This window comes from Nothobranchius furzeri, chromosome 8 (assembly GCF_043380555.1).
Source record: "Nothobranchius furzeri strain GRZ-AD chromosome 8, NfurGRZ-RIMD1, whole genome shotgun sequence".
Lineage (NCBI taxonomy): Eukaryota > Metazoa > Chordata > Actinopteri > Cyprinodontiformes > Nothobranchiidae > Nothobranchius > Nothobranchius furzeri.
Genome location: NC_091748.1, coordinates 56582708 through 56604183, shown reverse-complemented (window position 1 = coordinate 56604183; position 21476 = coordinate 56582708). Strand labels below are relative to the sequence as shown.

The following is a 21476-nucleotide window of genomic DNA, read 5'->3' as shown; positions in this document are numbered from 1 at the left end:
GACACAGACAATTTGATGAGTCACGCTCTCTACGTGTGTAGGCGTTATATCCTCTGTTTGAACAACATATAAATAGAATTTTGATGCAAATAGTTTCTGAATCAGGCCTGTTGGTTAGAGCAAGCATGCTGACTGGGAGTTATTGCAGTAAATTTTAGGAACGAATCACTTGTAGCTGTAATTTGAGCTTATTTCATTAAATCTAATTTCTAACAGCCTTGTGAGATGATGCTATTTGGCACTATTTAAGTCTTCTACACACACAATAAAGCAATTACAATGAAAGGGGAGATCCCAAACCTAGTCTTAATTTTGTGATTTGCTTTCTTAAATGCCTGATTGTTTGGCTGATCTGGAGCTACTGATTGTCCCACAAACTAGGTGCAGGTCTAGAGGTGATCAGGCTTTCTCTGTCTTGGCTCCTTCTCTCTGGGATGAGCTTCCACTTGATATTAAACTTTCACCTTTGCCTCAGGTTTTTAAGAGTCGTTAGAAGACTCATTTTTATCGTTTGGCCTTTATGTGACCTGGTTGTATGCTTTTATGCTCCTTGTTTACATTTTGTACGGCACTTTCATGTCTGTATGTTGTATTTTATGTTCAGTGCCTTGGGCTCTGCAAAGGCAGTGGAAGGTGTTATACAAATAAAGATTGATTGAGTAATTGATTGATTGATTGAAAAGGAGCTGATAAGTAGGAGCTGCCACTGGTCCCAGTTTAAAGATGTCCCCAGTTAAGGTCACAGTAGATTTGTTTCCACTAAAGGAGTCCTGGGAAATTTCTGGGAGGGTGGAAGGTGACATTGGGAAAAAAAGATGGCTCGTCCTCTCCGTTGTTGTCTCCATCAGCCCTTTCAAGAGCTTCTCAAACGCTTCTCTCAAACATTTCAGCATAGGACGTCGGTGATGAGCACAAAAAGGCATCCGGAGAAACTAAAAGTTTTATTCTGTCGAAGTATGTTGTAATTTAATCCAATTGGAAGACTGGGAGAGTGGTTGTGTCACTTAAAAGCTGTGTTTGATGACCAGACAAAGTGCTGTTTCATAAGGTGCACTAATAACAACGGCATTATGAATTATTTCTGCCATATTTTTCAGCGTTGGGAGTTTAGAAACGGCAATTTTTAAAACAAAGTGAACACAGCTCATTTTCTTTTCCTTCCACTCTGCTTCATCAGTGGCATGTCATCCACCTGCCAGCATCCTCCTGGACGCGGAACCGATGCCTGGAACCCTACTTCCCAGCATCCCTTACACTGGACATCCCGACTACATGGTCACCATTGCCTATGCACGGAAGTAAACCACTTCTGTTTCCACTCAGTCATTGCTTCTTTGGAATCGAGCTACGAGTACCCGAGCTGACCAGCTCTATTCTTCAACTCTGACATCAACCACTAAGCCAACCTTTCTTACTTTGGAACGCAAGTACGACCTCGTTTCTATTCGAGCTTCATGCAGACGTTCCTATATTAACCGCGTGTCAGCCACAACCAACGCTAGTCTCTTGGGTTGTGACATATGCCACTGTTGAACTCCCTGCTGCCCTCAGTCCCATCTCTCCTGACAACCAGCAACTCTTCCAATTTAAATTATACCGATTGTTTTGGCAATAATTTCCTACTGAGTTAGAACCAATCAGCACAAATTAATCACCAGTTCTGCCCAGCAACTCTACTGGGCCATTTCTGAGCTCATACCCCAGTTCAGGTGGTTGGTTGGTCCCTTAAGTGGTACGGTGAAATGGAGACATTGTACCGATAAAATTACCCTTAAGTTCCAAAAGTGGAAACGGGCCTAATGGAGACAGAAACGGCCTAAAAACAGCACCATTGTTGCTAATCTTTGTTAAGCCATCTCCTTAAACGAGTTAACTTTGCTTCAGAGGACTCTTGCTTGTGTTTTGACTTTGGAGCAGTAAAAATATCCTTTGCATTTGTCAGCAAAATAAAGTATCTGTACATCTGCACATAATAAAAGCACTTTGAGTTCCTTGTAACAAAATTCAGCATGGGAGTTCTAATTACTGCTCCTTTACGGTTATGTGCTCAGGGCTGGATCTTTTGGGTTTTATTGTTGAAAAAGTAATAGAGCTGTTGTAAAAAAAAGCAAAAAAAAAAAAAAAAAAAAAACTGCTGAAATAAAACGTCTTCATCCATCAAGTTGGTTCATCTGGGTCATTTAATAATATTACAGGCAGAAAGAGGTAGACTGAGAATAACTTTTGCAGCCATGTGCATGTGAAATGGATCCTCATTTCACAACTTGGCCTAAAAAAGTAAAGCTGCTTATTCTTGGTATTTAAAGATAACTAATGTCAGCAGGACTGCTTAAAAATCAGTGAGCCTCAACTCAAATTTGTTTGAGAAAATTCAGATCTCCCCCATTTGACATGCTTCTTTGTGATCTTAGTAAATGTGGTGACTAAACCGCTGTACTCACCTGAACCTCTGAGCCTGGTGATGAAGCGGGCCGGGGTACCGGCGATTGGGGGACTGGTAGAGTTGTGACAGAAGGGCTTGGCTGGTCTTCTGACTGGGGTTGTTGGCAAACTTGACCGTGATGGGCTCGGCGGCCCCCGATGGCTTCTGACCGTTCAGACCCTTGATGGCCTCCTCAGCTTCTATCCTCTTATCAAAGCGGATGAATCCCACACCTCGGGAGCCGCCTGCGGGGCCAGCAGATCACAAAAAACAGAGGCCCCTTTTTACTTTACAGGTTTTACATAGAACTTCTGCAGTTTCAGTGTCAGAAGAATCAGTAAAAGTGTTTGTTTAGGTTGAACGTTGGACTTTCTTGTGTGATGGAAATGGCTTGTAACGGAGCTGAGCAGGGACAAACAGAAACAATTAAACTGCATAGTTACTGGTGCAAATGTTGTCATACAACATGTAAGTGCAGTGAGAAAAATCTTGTAAACATTGGTGAGAAGATAGTCATACAACAGCAGATCATTCAAGAATTACAGTTTGACTTTCCTTCATGTCCCACCAGCCAGCTAGGTATTACTCCATCTTTGTTGTGCACATATAACCAGAAAAAGCCTTTAAGTTTTTTTCCCTTCCAGGAAGCTCCCTAGTTTCTCTAGCTCAGAAAATCATAGAAAAATAAATGCCATCAGACATGTATCAGGTTGATAAATAACTCTTTCACACCTTGTGTTCTGACTTAAAAATGTATGCTGTAAATTAAAAAAAAAAGCATCAACATTCACAAATTAACCTAAAAATAAATTGCATGCTTATCCAACAAATCAGAGGGGAGGCCTAAATATAACCTTTCCCAAAAGGAAGTTCTCCTAAAAAACAAAACAAATAAAGCTTGCCATGGTCAGTTTTACCTATGTGGTTCAGTCATTTTACCAGTACATTTTCAGTGGTCTCTGGAAATGATTGCCTTGAAAGTTGAACTCTGGGTACAAACAGTCTGGGTGCACTTGTTTTGGAATCAGAGTTGAGCTTCAGACGGCCTAATTTGGAGTCTTACTTCCTGATATTTGGGTTGAGATATCTGATTGACTAATAGCAACACGACTCTACCACTGACCTCATTTGCTTTGTGACATTAAAGTTTAATCTCCACAAATAACACAATATTGGAAAAGTTTTGCTTTGTGGTGGAGTTGCTAAGGCTAACGGTTAGCTTCTATTAGCCAAGACCATTTCTCCTGTTTCCTGGACGTTAAAACAGTGAAGGGGGGGGGGGGGGGGGCTTGGATGAGTGAAGCATTGTGGTACACTGTAAACCATCTATCCAAAGTAAATTTCTCTGAAGGGAGACAAGCACTGAAACTTTGACTTAATCACAGTTTAACAAGTAAATGTGTAAAGAGTAAAGAAGAAGCCTTAGTGGTCGTGCTGCAAGTTTTAAATGATGTCTTCTATTAAGGTCTAGCCTTTAAAAAGTATTAACACCTTCAGCAGACAGGATAAATAAAGTCTGCAGTCTTTATTTAAGTACAACACCAGTAACAGACTAGTTATAGGCTAAATCCTGGGTTTTGAGCCACATTGTCCATTCTTTTCTTCTACTCTACAGTCACAGTCACCACATCCTCTTCATGCATTGTTCTCAGTGACATTTGAGCCGTTTCCTTGGAGACATTTTATTTTTTTGACTACCACCTAAGAGGAACATTTAGAGATGTGCTTCCCGGGAGGTCTTTTATTGGTGTCTACGAATGCTTTGTGTGTTTTATTGACTGCCTATGCATGCATGTGTGCGTGCATATGTGTACATGTGTGCTGGTATCTATTAATGGATGCTGTGCCTCTTTTTAATGAGGCTGCTTGGATAGCCCTGAGGATGCTCGTTCAGCAGCAGCACTCTGCCGAAGAGACTATTTACATAATACTGTGTGCACACAGGCAAGTCTGTGTGACTGAGGCAGAATAAAAGAAAGGCAGTAAGAAAGAAGGGAATGTTATGTTTGAGGCATCATTGTGGGCAGTCGCTTTCTCACTCTTAAAAAGCTCCCCCTTATTGTTAGTCCACATTTTTGTACATGCCATCCCTCTCCCCATTTCTTTTTTATACACACACTTCCTGTTGGCTTGTCTCATGGTGCTCGTTCGCCTGAATTCTTATTTACAGAAGCACCTTGACCAGCTCACCATCTTTTGTTCTCGTTTTCTCAGCGGGACACAGGCAACACAAGGTTATTTAATATCCAGCCAAGCTGCATCATGAAAAAATAAAAATAAAACATTCTTTGAAAGCCAAATCATTAATTAAAAATGTCTTACCCTTCGTCTAGTCTGGCTTTACACGTGGTGATTAACTTCCTACTATTTTTGGATTCATCCACCTCACCCCAACAAAAAAAACCTAACAAAAAACATTGTTTTGTGTAATCTCATTATAATCAATCAATCAATCAATCAATCAATCAATCCTTTATTAATCCCAGAGGTGAATTAGAGTTTCAGTACACACAATTCAGAGATCAGACATACATGGGCAAGACACATGACAAGAATCGGTGACTTTGGTCTTTCGCAACCCGAGTCGCGCTACCTTAATAGAGGTAAGAGGGTTACATGAGGATTGGTTCAGGTGGATGCATCACATTGTGGGTTTGAAACTAGAAGTGTGTGGAATTTACTCTTGTTGGCTGGAAATCTGCTCCTTAAAGGTGTGGAACACGCATTTAATCAATTAATTTTCAGTGGTCTCTAGTAGGAATAAATGCTGTGTAAATTGTACTCTGGAGGGGAAAAAAGCTCAGATGCATCTGAATCAGGAAGTATAAGTCAGCTGGAGGAGAAAGCAGCCTCAGAAGGCAGAAATTGGAGTCTTAAATCCTGATATTTTGACATCTCACCTCTGATTGACTAAAACAAAGAGACTCTACCACTGATTCACTTTGCTCTGTAACGTTGGAGTTTTATCTCCACAAATAACACAAGGCTGGAGAAGTTCTGCTGTGTGGGGGAGTTGCTATTGCTAACGGTTAGCTTCTACTAGTTGGGAAGTTATCTGCTGTTTCCCGGACCCTAAATCAACAACAGCCTTCCCCATTGTGAGTCAAGAATGGTGTGTCCATGAATGCTAACTGACAGTGTGATATAGATCTATGAGGATTTTCGAGTCCTTGAGTTTCACCGTCTATTTTCTTTCAGAAACAAATGCAGCAGTTTGGTGCAGGAGACTATTTTAATGTTCAGCCTGCATGAAAAACTCTCAGTGACTGATTATAATCAGAAATAATTATTAAAAATGTTTTTCTGTGAACCACCTTTAAACTCCTATTAACAAGTAGGGAAGATGGTGAAAACTATAAAAGTTTATGCAGCATTTAATTTAAAGTCGAGGTTCAGTTTGTGCATTACAATGTAACACGGTGGCGCAACATGGAGGCTTTAACCGAAGCAGCATCTGTACAAACCAATTGTTCCTTCCAAGAAATCAAAACATCTCAAGCTCCACAGAAAGACATAGTTGTATGCAAAATGCAGAAATCAAATTTTACACCAGATTTCTGAATAAGTGTTTCATTTGTTACATAGTTGCACCCTTTGCTTAGTCGCAGAGCTTATTTGCTGTTTTCTTAGTGTTCTCACCTGTTTCATACACTCTGTGGGAGCTGATTTTTTAGCTGTCAACACTGTAAAAGGCCTTTAATCACTTAAAATGGTGTTCATTTGTTTCTTCATGCAGCAGCACCAAAAGCAGAACTCTTCCTTCTGCTCTGTTTGTTGGGTTTGAGTGTGAAATCACATCTTCACCGACCACCAGAACTGAACCACAGCATTTTTCTTCTGTCTGCTAAATTATCTCATTAATTAGTGTTGTATATAATTTAGTCCTTCTCTATATCCAAACCCCATGACTGGTTTCACAAGTCTTCCTCACCTATTTGTGTTGTGTGGTCTTTAATTAGTCAGTCCCAGGCAAATTAATAAAAGAAACAAAACAATGCTCTTGCTGAGATCTACACGGTATAAACAGCATCCGCCGACTGCTTCGGTCATTTTTTATTTCATGATGGAGTGTTGGAGGTAAACTGTGGGTCATCGTTTTGTCTCTGAGGCTTTTGTTTTAGCTATTCAATCTGGTGTCAATGAATATTGGTGGTTTGTAAAATTCCTACAAACAACTGGTAGCATTCACCTGCTTGATGTGTGAAGTCAGACTCATTTCAGTATAGCTTGGTGCAGACAGACACTTGAAGACTCTAAGAGCTTGCTCAAGGGCACCTCAGTGTTAGCAAAGAAAGTGAAGAGGGCTGCTCATTCTCGTCCTCCTCCACGATGAGACAGAGGAGAGGACTCTATTTCGTCCTTTAATCCTTGCACTTGTTTGGCCTTGAGCTCCTCCTAAGCTGGCTCTTGCTGGAGGCCCTTCAGATAAATGCCTGGCATACAGATAAAGACCCAACACACACACACACACACACACACACACACACACACACACACACACACACACACACACACACACACACACACACACACACACATGTGCACACACACACACACACACACACACACACACACACACACACACGTGCACACACACACACACACACACACACACACACACACACACACACACACACACACACACACACACGTGCACTTGCACAGCACAAAATTATACACTTTCTCAGATGCTCTTCAGTACACCTCAACTTTCTTCACTTGATGCTGAACAGTACCTCTTTGGGTCACAACATAAGTGTGTGTGTGTGTGCTATCTGCTCCTGTTTGTGATGTTTTCCAGCAGAATTTTAAGGAACTGAGTGATCTAAGCAAGGAACAAACTATAACTGAATCCACTCACAAGCATCTATGCATTTTTCAAATTATAACATTTGGAATCATTAAAATAGATTCATGGAAACATAATGTTGGATCATTAAAACTAATTTAATGTTTCTTTCATGACAAACACCAGACAAACAGTAATTGTTTAAAGTCTATACATCAATATTGAACAGGTTTTAGTTCACAAAGATCAACAAATATTGTCATTAGCAGTCTTCTGTCATAGATGATTATCACCATTCTTTATTTTTAAAATGTATTTTCTGCTCTTGTCTTTTTGCATTTGTAGTTGAGAAGGTTTTTATTGTGATTTAACTTGTAAATCACTGCCTATAAATGTTTAATGTTAAAAAGAATTGTGCGTGATTATTTAAATTAAATAACATGAAGTAGTTACTGTAATTGTGAAGCAGAAAATGTATCAAAATGACAATAAAGCTGTCTAAAACAAGACTAAATGTTGTCTCAAGTTAAATGTTTCACAGGTGTTAGCTGTAGCTAACCAGCTGGATCATCCATGGCCTCGCCCATCTTGGCCCACATGAAGCCTTTTAATTTTGCAGCGAAGAGAGAGAGCAGAGTGTGTCTTGGTGATGGTGTTTTTGCAACATGGATGAAGGCGTTCTCGTGCGTTTTCAGTTCACCTCTGCACCAGCAAACCTCTGTATCTCAAAAAAGGAGCATCATAGCTTTTTTTAAAAAAATGACTCGTAAGGTAATGATTTACATTAGAGAACTCAGCAAATTGAATAAACTAGTAAACCACACCTTTAATTGTTTGTGAGCCAAATTGATTAAATTTATGTTCACTGTACTGCACTATCTGTTTAGGTGAAGACAGCTTGCATCATCTTAGGTGTGTTCTTGCTGTGCGTTATTTCTAATTCCATGTTGTCGTTCTTTTTTAAAACACAGAAACGGTTTTGTTACCTGTTATTGACGCTACAGTTTCGCCAACGGCTGCCGGCTTCTTCAGGCTGACGCTGATGGTGGCGCGTCACTTCCTTCTCCGTTTATCTGCGGGCAGCAGAGGACGTTGTCGCCCTCTACTGCCCTATGTGGATGTGGGACCATGAACAGGGACGACGGAGTTTACACGCTGGACCACCCATGGGACTGCATCGTCGGAGAGGGGAGAGCGGGCAGTAGAGGGCGACAACGTCCTCTGCTGCCCGCAGATAAACGGAGAAGGAAGTGACGCGCCACCATCAGCGTCAGCCTGAAGAAGCCGGCAGCCGTCGGCGAAACTGTAGCGTCAATAACAGGTAACAAAACCGTTTCTGTGTTTTAAAAAAGAACGACAACATGGCTTGCATCATTTGTTTCTCCTTCTAAACAGTCTAATCTTATTTTCTCATGTCTGCTGAAGTTCATCAGGTAGAGAACAGTCTGGTTTCTCTTTTAGCACTTACACAGTTTGGTGTAAAGAAAACACAACTACGGCGGCTCTGAGGTTGGGCTGCGTGATCGTTTCTGGGCAGGAGCGTCCTTTTGTACAACATCCACCATTCAGACAGCAAATTTCATAAATGCCTCACTGTTTGATTCAGATCCTTAACACAACTAGCTGTTTTCAGCTGCATCGCTAGCTCAGAGGGTGTTATTTTCTTTGATGATACAAATTCTGAAAATGACGATTCCAGGAAACGAAGGAGGAGAGCGCTGCTTAAAACGAGCAGGCAATTGGCAGGTTGGCTCTAACGGTTGATATGAAGCAGGTTTGATACAATCAGATAAACAGAGGAGTGCTGATAGGGAATGTTGCTACACTGCTTAAACACAAAATGTGTCCAGCTGCATCCAGGGAAACCAAAATGAAACAGTACAAGTCTTAGTTTCCCCAAACTCCCTGACATTCATTTCTGAGCTGTCACTCTGTTTTTTTGTCTGTCCTTGTGTTATTTTTGTTATTACATTAGAGGTGACAGAATGAATGAATGGTCTTCACTTGCATTCATGCCAGTGCTTTCTGTTGTGCTGCTCCTCACAGAGCCGTCTGGAGTTGGTGTCGGCAGCCTCATGTTCTCGGTCAAATTAGCTGTCATTAAGCTTGGAGCATGCATGTGCAGCACTGATGTCGAGGCATTGATTTAAAGTCTCCCTTTGTGTGACTGAAGCAAGTAAAGCTTGTTCAAAAGGTTGCAGCATTTCCCCCCATAGAATCCTGTTAACGTTATGACCCAGTGACGTGAGCATTAATCTGCTGTTTGCAGGTGGAGTATTGTTGATATTTTTCTGTTTTGGATTAAAAAAAGAGTCTGTGCTGGAGTAATATTTTAATGACCAGTTCAATCCCTATGTGGGCGTGTGTGAAAATATCTGTTTATTCTGTTAAACTGTAGCTGCTGGCAGACCTAGATGAGCTTTCATCAATGGCAGCTTTAGTAAAAAGCTGCGTTCTTGGTAAACAAACACAGACAATAGAGATGCTTGTTTTGCTTGACAAAAGGCAGCTTTCTAACATGTTTATCAGTTTTATGTACGACAGGGTAAAGAGGGCATTTAATGGAACAAATCATTTTTATGTCACAACTAGAGTAGCAGTAGCTCTGGAGGTAGAGCGAGTTGTCCGTTAATCAAAAGGATGTAGGATTGATTCTGGCTCCCGCTGCTGTTGTGTCCTTGGGCAAGACACTTAACCCACCTTGCCTGCTGGTGGTGGTCGGAGGGACCATCAGTGCACCCGAGGACAGCTGTGGCTACATTGTAGTTCATCCCCACCAGCGTGTGAATGTGTGTGTGAATAAATGAATGACTGAAACTGCGAAGTGCCTTGGGGGTTGTAGAACCCTGTGAAGATGCTATAGAAATGCAAGCCATTTACCATTTACCTTTAACTTGAGTCTGAAAAGGGTAGAATGCCTTCTCCAGGTCAGGGTCGAGGTCTTGCCTCAAGTGAAGGAGTTAAAGCATTTCTGGGTCTTTTCATGAGTGAGGGAAAGCTGGAGCAGAAGATCAGTAGGTGGATTGGTGCTGCATCTGCAGCAATGCACCGGCCTGTCGTGGTGAAGAGGGAGGTGAGCCGGAAGGCGAGCTCACAATTTACTGGTCGATCTACTTTCCTGCCCTCACCTACGGTCAAGAGTAGTGACCGATAGAAAGAGATTGCGGATACAAGTGGCCAAAATGAGTTTTCTCTGAAGGGTGTCTGGGCTCTCCCTTACAGATGGTGGACAAGCGCGATCATCTGGGAGGGGTCAGAGTAGAGTAGTCCACATCAAGAGGAGCCAGTTGAGGTGGCTCAGTCATCTGGTTAGGATACCTCCTGGACGCCTCCCTGGTGAGGATTTTTGGCACGTCCAACTGGGAGAAGACCTAAAGGAAGACCCAGGACACGTTGGAGGGACTCTGTCTCTCAGCTGGTCAGGAAACGTCTTAGGATTCTCTCGGAGGAGCTGGCCCATGATGCTGGGGAGAGGGAAGTCTGGGCATCCCTGCTTAGGCAGCTGCTGCCGTGACCCGACTCCGGATAAGTGGATGAAAACGTATGGAATTGGACCCAAATTGTCTTAATTTATTCTTTCTTGTGTCACTAAAATGTCCCAAAGCTGACCCATGTTTCTGACTCAGTCTAATACATGGAAACTAAATTGAAAAGGGTTTCAGACACCTTTGACTACTTTATCCAGAGATAATATTTGTTTTGGAAAGATTTTGAAACCGAGAACCCTTCAGAATGTAATGAGATATTTCCTGAACTCCACTCTGAAAGCTGTGTGTCACCCAGCGAGATCCTGGCTTTAGACAGAAAGGAGAAGGAATCTAAGAGCAAAACACCTTTCAAGAATAATTAACTAAGTTGTGACTAACAAATCAGCTCAGACTGCAGAGTTGTCTCATTTGTTTGTTTATCTCGCTAGAGCCATGCCACATTAGTGTAATAAACCATAAGATTGGTTAGCAGTGTGACAACAACCAACCTGCAACCTCTGCGGCTGTTCGAGCAAGTCCAACCCATCCTGACTGTTCCGTCAAGCAGCCCTGGAAGCTTTGGACCCACTTATCAAGAACCTGCCAGCCTCAGAGGCGGCGTTAGAGCACAATGTACTTACTAAAGTACAGCAGTCTGTCTTTCTCACTCACTCTTGCCCCTTCTCACTCTTTTTCTAGCTTCCTTCTCCACAGTAATCAACAGAGGCTTATGTAACTCTCTCTACCTGCGCTTATCTCTCTCTAACACACACCGACAGGCACATTGTCTGCCTTACTAATAACACGCTCCCTCGGTCAGGGGTGGGGGAACCGGGGAAGGGGGTTTAGGTATGGCTAGGATGAAAATAGTAAAAGGGAACAGGCAGAAATGGGAGGTAAGGAAGGACAAAATGAGAGAAGGTGAGAGGAGAGAAAAAAGGGACGATGATGAAAGGATTCACTGCGATTCTTGCTCGCTCCTTCCCAAACAAAGCTCCTATTTCTCTAAAACCCACTATCATTTCTCAAAACACTGATTGACTGACAAAGAGAAACGACTGCTCCTCTGAGGCTGGGAAAAGAAGAGGTGAGAAACCCGACTGCTGGGTAATGAAACACACACGCATCCTGACTCTTCCTCAGACGCACAGACACAGTTTCATCCATCTAGAGCACTATATTCCTCTACAACAACCCACGCAGTCAAAATGTACTGGACCTTGGGAACGTATGAGTAAAATGTTGTTCTCATATACTTTACTGCTCCATTTCATGTCTTTTATAACAGAAAAACACCAAATCAAGCATACATTTTCAAATGTTGTGTAACGCTGCACAGGGAAAAAAGAAACCTACTTCCTGCTGGCTTCTAATTAGAGGCAGAAAGAAAGCAATGTCCTTGTTTTAAGTAACATTAGTGTTCCTGCGTACAGATGGCATTTGAAACAGAAACACGAGGAGAGGAGAAGAGACTTTGAAGAGTGTAGGTGCCCCGTGCTTTAGCCTCTGTCAGAGCAGAGCTCCAACCATCTGTCTCTCTCTCTCTCTCTGTGTGTGTGTGTGTGTGTGTGTGTGTGTGTGTGTGTGTGTGTTGATGCATGTAGCTGGTTTAATGTGTGTTGGCTGCAGCTGAAGTAGACTACATTTCTAATGAAAACATGCAAGCAAAAAAGGCGAGCGCTTGTGTTACCTTGACTGCTCCGTTCTCGTCTACGTGGCCAGACAGAAAGCAGCGAGACAGTTTTAATGTCACTATTTAAGCCGAAGGAGGAGAGAACGACTACGTATTCAGGAGAGAAGTTGTCATCCTAGAAGTGGTGTGTAATAAAATGTATCAAGTATCAAGTACAGTGAGTTTGAAATCAGTGGAAACAAAAAAAAAAAAGCTTCTTCCTGTTTTCTTTGCACTCAGAGCAAGACAACAAAAGGGTGTTGCCCCCTAAGCCGGGATGTTACAAGAAACAAAAATAAAAAAAAATAAAAACTGGGGAAATTTGCTTCAATATTGCGGCAGAACAGATTTGCACATCAGTTTGTAGCTTGTCCTGATTTTATCCTAATATCTTGGGTTATTTTTTATGAATTAAAAGGTGTGGTTCACTAATTTAATCAATACATTTGCAGTGGTCTCTAGCAGGGGCAAAGGCCTTGTAAGGCATACTCGGAAGGAAAAAGAGCTTTGGTGAGCCTGTCATAAGAACCAGAAAGGAGTCAGATCATAGCTGAGCTTCAAACGGCAGCATTTGGGGTCTTATTTCCTGATATTTACACATTTCGCCTCTGATTGGCTGTTTGCTCTGCAACATGGGTGTTTTATCTCCACAAATAACACAAGCCTGAAGAGTTCTGCTGTGTGGTTCCTAATGCTAACGGTTAGCTTCTACTAGCAGAGATGTTCTCTGCTGTTTCCTGGAGGCTAAACCAACAGCAGCCTTCCCTGTTGTGAGACAAGATGGGCGAGGTCATGAATGTTAAGTGATAGTGTGACGTAGATCTGTTAGATTTTTCAAATCCTGGAGTTTCACCATCTATTTTCTATCAGAAGCTAATGCAGGAGGTAGGTGTAGGAGACTATTTTCATGTTCAGCCTACATTAAAATCTCAGAGTGATTGATTATAATCAGAAATGACAGTTAAAACATGGGTTTACAGTGAACCACGCCTGTAATTAAAGAAACAGTAATGTGGATGAATGGAGGCAAAACATGATGATATGAGCGATAGCCATGGCACAGAACTCTATATTAAATAATTACCAGGTAAAGTATTTTTCCTGTTTAAAGAAACATGTTTACTGAAAATGCTGTCAACCCAGGCACACATTAGTGCATAGTGAGATTTTGTGTGGATTTTTCTCTATTTAATAGTAAGACAATAATTAACCCTTTGATGCATAATGGTCACTACAGTGGACAGGTACTCAAAATTGTTATTTATTTGTTTTTGCTATTAAGCACAGCTGTTGAAGACTTTATTGCATTTGAGCCCCTCCATTTGGACTTCAGTAAGCCAAGCCACCATATTTCATGCTCAGAATGCACGCTGCCCACTGAAGTGGACATGTAATAAATTATTTGTAAATTATAAAATTTTACAAAAAATATTTTTTGAAATTTGTTTCATTCACACCTAAAGACGAATGAAAAAAAATGTTAAAAAATCATGGTTGAAGATTTCATAATTCATGCATCAAAAGGTTAAGAATTGTATGTTTCATGAATAGATTGTGATATAGATCATGAGAAGTGTTATTCCATACACCGATTACTGACTAAGACAATCCGCATCATGGCTTGTGTTACAATGCTGATGCTTGTGGCTGGTTACTATGAGAATCCTTTCTCTAACACCTTCCCTGCCTCACAAATAAATGGTGTCAGCCTCTTCACAGTCAATCCTTCAACAAACTGAGCAGCAATTTAGTTTCACATTAGAGCTGTCGTTTGCAGAAGTCGTGTCTCTGGATCAATTGTATTTGCAGTCATTGATCAGGTAAGCATTGACCTCCGTGTACATTCAGGTCCGGGAGGAAGAACTGGGAATAGCCAGCCATCGATCCAAAGCCATCTCTGATATTTTATCTGCTTCAAATGGAGACCTGCTTGAACCAGCTGCGAGAATACAAAATCGCACCCCAACTTCCTCACCTGGGGGTGAGAGAAGCTGAAGGGGGAGGGAACCTGGCACGCTTTGCACCAATAAAGAGGAAAAATAAATACGCTTGTCTACTCAGAAGCAATCGATATGCAGAGGAAGGGATGACGAGAATCCCTTGTTGAGTCAATGTAGCACTTGCTCTCGGAGTCTCAGGGGTGGATTGGGGGTACCAGTTTTTCATCTGACTGTGAGCGATGCGAGCAGCGAGGCTTTTTAAATTGCTTCTTGTGTTTACGAACAAAAGAATCACGGCATCCTGTTGATGAGGAGGTCATTTGGAGAACACTCTCTGTTCCCAGTTTAGCAGAGCAGGATCAGTGGATCATCAACCCATCTGCCAGTGGTCACTGGAGAGCATCCTTTACTTCAATGTTCTGCCGCATCGCTCTGTGTGTTTCTGTCAGCGCATCAGTCCACTCATGATGCTTGTCAGACTAACCAACAGTTTTTGTAGGAATCACAAACTGAATTAGATCTCAGATTTGGCATCTGTTTCATTCAATGTGTGTCGACAAGCAGGAAAAGAGGAAGTTTTAATCACGTTTTCTTCTCAAGAGGCCTTTTGTTCCAGGGCATTGTCACAGAGACAAAGCAGATATCAGGTACAGAATTAACAGAGTCCCAAAACAATCAAGCAAGGACTAAACTTGCCTCTTTCTCTGCTTCCCTCTCTTTCTCTGTTTATTATTCTGTGCTTACTTTTTTGGCAGTCACAGGAGAGTATTAATTTGCAGCCCATTTCTTTCTTAATGGCAGTGAGTGTGTGGGCGGGTGTGTTTCTTCTGTCTCTACAGTATCAGAGAGAAGAAAAAGATGAGTCAATGGTGCCAGCATACTACTCTCAGGGCCACTCTAAGATCCTCCATGTTTTTAATCACCAGCAACTCTAACACCTAATTAATCATTAACATTTCTCCTGCTGATCCTCAGCCCCCCCCCTGGGGGGCACCTCGCAGAATATCCCTCTCTCGTGTTATCTTTGTGTGTGTGTGTGTGTGTGTGTGTGTGTGTTAGTTATTCGGACAACAATTAGTCAAGTTGGAGGTTTGAGCAGGGTGACAAACATTGCCTGCTCTGCATGCGTACTGACTGATATACAAGACAGGTACAGTTGTGGTAAAGCGAGAATACACCTCTTCTAAGTCTTTGAGTTTTACGTTTCAGAATTAAAAGGATCCAATCTCTGCAAGATTCTGGAAATATTGGTCAAGTGAAAAAAACGCCTAAGCGATTTCACGATGCCAGGACAAAAACCCAAAACCAACAACTTGTGTTATGGAATGGGGACATTTTTGTCCAGGCTGAATGGTGGCGCAGTGGTTTGCACTGTTGCCTCAAAGCACGGAAGTTGCAGGTTCGAAACTTGGCTGCGGCCTTTCTGCATGGAGTTGCATGTTCTCCACATGCATGCGTGGGTTTCCTCCAGGTACTCCGGTTTCCCCCATAGATCAAAACGTGCCCTATAGGTTATAAATTGTAAGTTGCTTTGAATAAAAGCATCTGCCAAATAAATAAACAAACATAAACAATTATCTTTCTAAGATTTCTTAAGAATTCCTTGAGCTTTGCAGCTATTCCATCAGGCACCACTCTCTTATTAAAGGCCCTCTACAGCATTCAGGTTGAAGTCGGGTATAAATGCAATATTTTGATTTGTTGTGTTTTACACCTATTCTGCTGAAGATTTGCTGCTGTGTTTGGGATGCTTTTCATATTTTATGCCCCAGTTTGGTTCAACAGCGGCTGCCTGGTGTAGACTCAAGAATACTTTGGTCTACAGAGGAGTTCAAGCTAACCCAATTCATAAGCCCACTACCTTCATGCTGATGGCTGTTCTTTGCTTTTTGACATTGTGGTAACACACATCTGTATGCTCCAGAACAGCAAACTCAAAATTCTTACTTTGCACAGAGCTTTTCACACTGATGATGATTAATTAAATGTATTTTATAAGCAGCACCTTAAAGGGACTTTACGGAGTTTTGAATTTGTATGCTCGCGATTGCCCCCTCAGGCCAAAAGCGTAATGGCAGCTTCAATAGTAGGCTCGTGCACGAGGCGCGCATGCTGTACGTGCACACTCCTTAACGAAAATAACAGCTGAGACAGTCAACTCCGTGTGTGTGTGTGTGTGTGTGTAGGGCCCGGAGGACAGAGGACAGGAGAACGCGCAGCTAGTTAATTAAATAATTTGGTTCTGTACCTTTGTCTTCAGCACAGCCGACAAAGGTTTAAGATGGGTCAGTCCTCCTGCATGCTCTTGAAAAATTGTTCCAAAATGAAAGTTGAATCCACATCTTTTTTATCTGTGAATTCAATGCCGTTCAGCGAGTCTCAAATAAAAATGTGGGCATCTTACTGTAAAAAAAATATACCATTAATGTAAAAAAGAAACTCTAAATAAGCTACATTCACATCCAGAATCAAACACGGTTCTTCTGCACTAAAGTCCAACATCTTACCAGGCAAGCTAACACGCCAGTGACGTCACTTGTATCTGTACCATTTAAGAAGGTTCAGAGGGCAATGCCTGAGCGTGAACGCGCATGAAGCAGCCTGCTCGACCCAAGCAGCTCTCTTTTTCTGTGATTTTACAGAAAAATAGGCAATCACAGTAAAAATGCCAGGGCTCATTCTACAGGACCTGGGCATTGCAGGAGAATGTATGAAGAAGAAATGTATTATTTCTATACATGTTTTTGTCAAACTTCCATAATGCCCCTTTAATATATCTCTCAAAGCTTTTCCTTTTCAGCTTATTGTTTAATAACTAAAGTAATGCTGGAATCTAGGTTATTCAAGGTTATATTGGAGTAATTTTAGGATCTAGAAAAAGATCTGATCATTTTCAATGATGTTCTGACATGTAAAACTCTACAGTTTATTTTATTATACTTTACCATAACTGGATTTCTGCAAACATTCTAGACAAAACCTAAAGAAAAATATCTTGCTTCTTTGAGATCTGATCATAAGATGCAGTAGAGGATTTTCTTTATGTTGGCAAAGAGATGGTTTTGGGTGGACATTGAATAAATGTGGATAAAATGCATCTTAAAGGTGTGGATCACTCGTTTAATATATACATTTGCAGTGGTCTCTAGTAGAAATAAATTCTTTGTCAGCCGTACTCGGGGGTGGGGCGTGACTAGAAGTGAGCCACATCAGAGTTGAGCTTCAGGCGACTGGATTTGGAGTCTTATTTCCTGATATTTGGAGGTCTCAGCTCTGATTGGCTAACAGCAACATGACTGAGTCCGTTTACTCTGCAACGTTGATGTTTTATCTTCACAAATAAAACAAACCTGGAGGAGTTCTACCATGTTGTGGAATTGCTAACGCTAACAATTAGCTTTTACAAGTCCAGACGATCTCTGCAGGTTCCTTAACTCTACACCAACAACAATCTTCACTGTCGAGAGTCACGACGGGTGAGTCCATGAATGCTAAGTGACAGCATAATAGAGATCTGTCAGGGTTTTTAAATCCTAGAGTCTAATATCTGTCTGAAGCTAATGCTGGAGATGGTGTGGGAGACTATGTTCATGTTCAGTCTGCACAAAAAACTCAGAGTGACCGATTATAATCAGAAACAATAATTAAAAAGGTTTTTTCAGTGTTCCACACCTTTAACCAAGACATATGAGTTGCTATTTCCAGAGAACAGAGGATTTATTTTGCTTCTGATTGGTCATACATATACATTGTGACATTTTAGATGAGTCAGAACAATCTGGGCTCAGCTGTTTTTAGACCGTTATTTGATTCTCCAAGCCAGATATCAGAGATTTAAACGTCTATAGCAAAGGTACACAGCAATAAGCATGGTTTTATGAAGACTTGTTAAAAAAATGTTTCTGAGGGTGTTTTCCTCTCCCCTTCTACAGCCTCCACCCTCCTCAGCAATTAGTTTGCATCCTCCCTCCCTTCATTTCCTTTTCCTCCCACATCTTTGGTCATCTACATGCTCTCAAGTTTCCTTTTTTTTTCTTTCATCTCCTTTTCCCCACTTGCTTCGTCTGCTCAGTCTGTGGAGACGGGCGTGCACTTCATTGCCAGCGGTGATTTATACTGCTTAGGCAAATGAGCGTGGCTTACAGTGCATTACTCCTTTTTTCTGCTTCATCAGTACACACTGCACATAATGCTGGAGCAGGTTGGAGCCTGTGGGCAAACACACATCCACTGAAATGGATCTGAGTCATGCTGGAGGGGTTCCTGTGCTGTACAACAGGCTGATGTGATTCAGCTGGGAATTTTAAATGTAATGCAACATGTGTAAATAAGTGTGTTCATTTTGGGCCTCGCATGTAATCATTGTGTTCTCCACGCTTTATTAAACTGCCTGTTGAGGTCACTTTGTCTGGTGTGTAGAGGACACTAGGGAGGGAAGGAATGAAACCAAGAGGCGTGCTCCATATGGACAGATAGTTCAATGGAAAACTCAACGTTAATCTTTAACTCAATAGTTGGAGAGTTACATTTCCATAAAGCAGAAAGGAGGGAACACATGGAAGACAGCTGAAGCTGTGATTCACCACGCTTCAGCTTAAGATGGGAAGAATCAAAACCGTAACAGGTAGGAAAACGAGGATGTTGCTGCAGCACCTGCACCCACACCCAGAGTGGCTGGAAAATACATGCTGTTGTTGCCAGAACTAGCAAATGCCACCGGAAGCAGAGTGCCTTTGTTGGAAAGAGACTCCATAATACCGTCTGTACAGGACTTGAGCATCCCAGGTGACACTGACTTTATCACGTGCCAATGATTGGATAAATGATCAGACACTTCCCTGGATTTATCAATCCAGGAACTCTGCGAGCCAGAACATGAGTGGAGAAGGTTACTGAGACCTGGCGGCTTAATCGACAGGACCATTGTCCTCACTGGTTAAAAGAATACTGAGAGACTACTTAGCTGTAATTCTTATCTTAAAAATAAAAACAATATTGATAAATAGTATTTAATTACTGTGTTGTTACTAATCAGCTCAGGACACTAAAATTTTTAGCGATATAATGAACAGTTTTAGCTAGTTAGTCTCATTGTCTGATTCAAGCTGCACAAAGATTTTAAGAAACAAGATATTTGCTTTGTTTGCTTCATTTCTTTGATGCTTTGTGCAACGTAATAGTTTCATTATATTTCAGAGCAGACCGGCACCTGGACCATCAATATTTATAAAATCTGGGCAGATAAGAAAATGGCACTTTGAGCTGGAAGGAAACGATTTAGAAGTAAACGTTACATTTATTTTACAGCATTTCAGTCATTTAGACAAAGTTAATTTCAAAACATTTCACCTGACTTCACTCAAAAATTAAAGAATGAAAGTTTTTTGTTATTTTAAAGAAACAAACAAAAGTATGGAAGTGGAAAATGAGGCCAGGTTCCACTAACGGAGCTTCCAGATGATTTTACCGGACCTATGTGAGATGCGCATGTCTCTATTTCAGCAGGGTGGCCCAAAAAGGGCCATTTTCCGGGCCAGTTTCAGGAACCAGCATACCTGGGGTATTTACTAAGAAATGCCCAGTAGAGCTGCTGAGTGTGACGGTTGGTGACCTCACGCTGATTGGTTGTAACTCAGCAACCATTTCCAAACACCCGACATTTGTAAAGCTGGACAAGTAGTCGGTGAGGCAGAAAGGAACGATAGAAGCATTAAAGCTGCTTTAAAATCACAGTTTCTCAACTAACAAAGCTGAAAGATGCGCTGGAAATCCCCTGCAATGCCACAATTCTCTGCATTTTGTTTTCTCACAGAGTAAAAAAAATGGAGCTTCTTCTGGTAATTGGATACAGCTTTTTATGTCTCTCATGTGCTTTAACAGAATAAAACTTTTAATGATGTTAATGTCCGTGGATGTCTTTTGGCGCAGATCAGTGACATCACTCATTGCCCAGATGGTCGCAAAGTCATGAACTGGCTGTGTAATTTGGAATCGTAGGATGTCCAAAGAAGGTTGCACCTTTCTGGCCTCTGATTGGCTGGAAGGTTCTCCGACGATTGGCTATTTCATGTAACAGCAAGCTGTTTTCTCTTGCTGCAGGGTTTTTATGTCTGCAGCCAGATCCTGACTATTTTTTGTAAAAGTGTAATAATAGCCAGTCTGTCCTGCTTTCCAACATTTCATTTAAACTTTCTTTCATGAAAGAACCTGAAAAACGTCAAATATGTACTTGTAATAAATCTTTTTTTTTCACTCTGCTAGACTGATTTTATATCTGTTTGCTCTCAAGCACTGGAGTTACCAACATTTATTATAAGTTCACATTTTATGTTTTTCAGGGTTTTTAAATAAAAGAAACAGAAAAAAAACTATTTTGCAAAACAGGAAAGAATGGCTTCTATAGCGCCAAGTTCACATTTCCTTTACAAAACTCCCCGATACAGCTGTTCTACTGGTGGCAGGAGGACGGTGTGCACTTAGCGAGGAAAGACGGTTTGCTACTAAATGAAATAGCCAATCGTAGTAGAGCCCTTCAAGTCCAATCAGAGGCAAGAAAGGAGGGGCCTTCCTTGGACATCGTACGATTCCAAATAATGCGAACGGGCATTTGGTGGAAACACGGCTATTTTTGCAAATGGACCTGTCTCGTCAATTGTCTGATTACTGAGAACCATAGTTAACTCGAGCTATCTGATTAGTCATGTGACAGAGTCAGGGTGTTAGGGTAAAGCAGGCGCTGCCCCATGGATACCTGTGACCTGGTCGACGAGGATACGGGAGGTGATGATGCGTCCGTACTGAGAGAAGAGCTGCTCCAGTTCCTTCTGGGTCATGGTCTTCGGCAGGCCGCTGACGTACAGGTTAGCATCACGGATGGAGGCTGAGCTGGGTCGTGCATATGACACCTGAAGAACACACACCAAGGTTTGTAAGGCTCTCGACACAAGAAAGTTAAAATATTAAAACAATTAATGATTTGACTTGTGTGTGTGCATGTGTGTGTGTGTTCTTAGTAGGAAAGGGTGTGAATCATTGGATCCACAGGGAGGAAAATGAGACTGTATTTTTCTTCTTTGCCGTGGGGATTATCATTGTTAGGAAAAGATTTAGCTGCTTAGAACCCCAGAGAGATAACACTTCATGCCTCAGTCGGTTGTTTGCTGGGGGAAGTATAGAAAAGTTTCCC

General features: G+C 41.6%; 1 protein-coding gene across 7 annotated transcripts in view; it reads right to left on the bottom strand.

The window, feature by feature from the left end:
* elavl4 (ELAV like neuron-specific RNA binding protein 4) overlaps positions 1 to 21476 on the bottom strand; it is a 95753-nt gene that overhangs the window by 14566 nt on the left and 59711 nt on the right. For 5 of the 7 annotated variants that reach the window (XM_070554145.1, XM_070554144.1, XM_070554148.1 and 2 more), the window contains 2 exons: positions 21043 to 21195; positions 2442 to 2677 (listed from right to left, as the gene is read on the bottom strand). In XM_070554145.1, coding sequence (XP_070410246.1) covers positions 2442 to 2677; positions 21043 to 21195 — 389 coding nt within the window. Of the gene's footprint in view, positions 1 to 2441; positions 2678 to 21041; positions 21196 to 21476 lie in introns of all 7 variants that reach the window. The other 2 variants (XM_015971349.3, XM_015971347.3) reach the window with 1 other exon arrangement.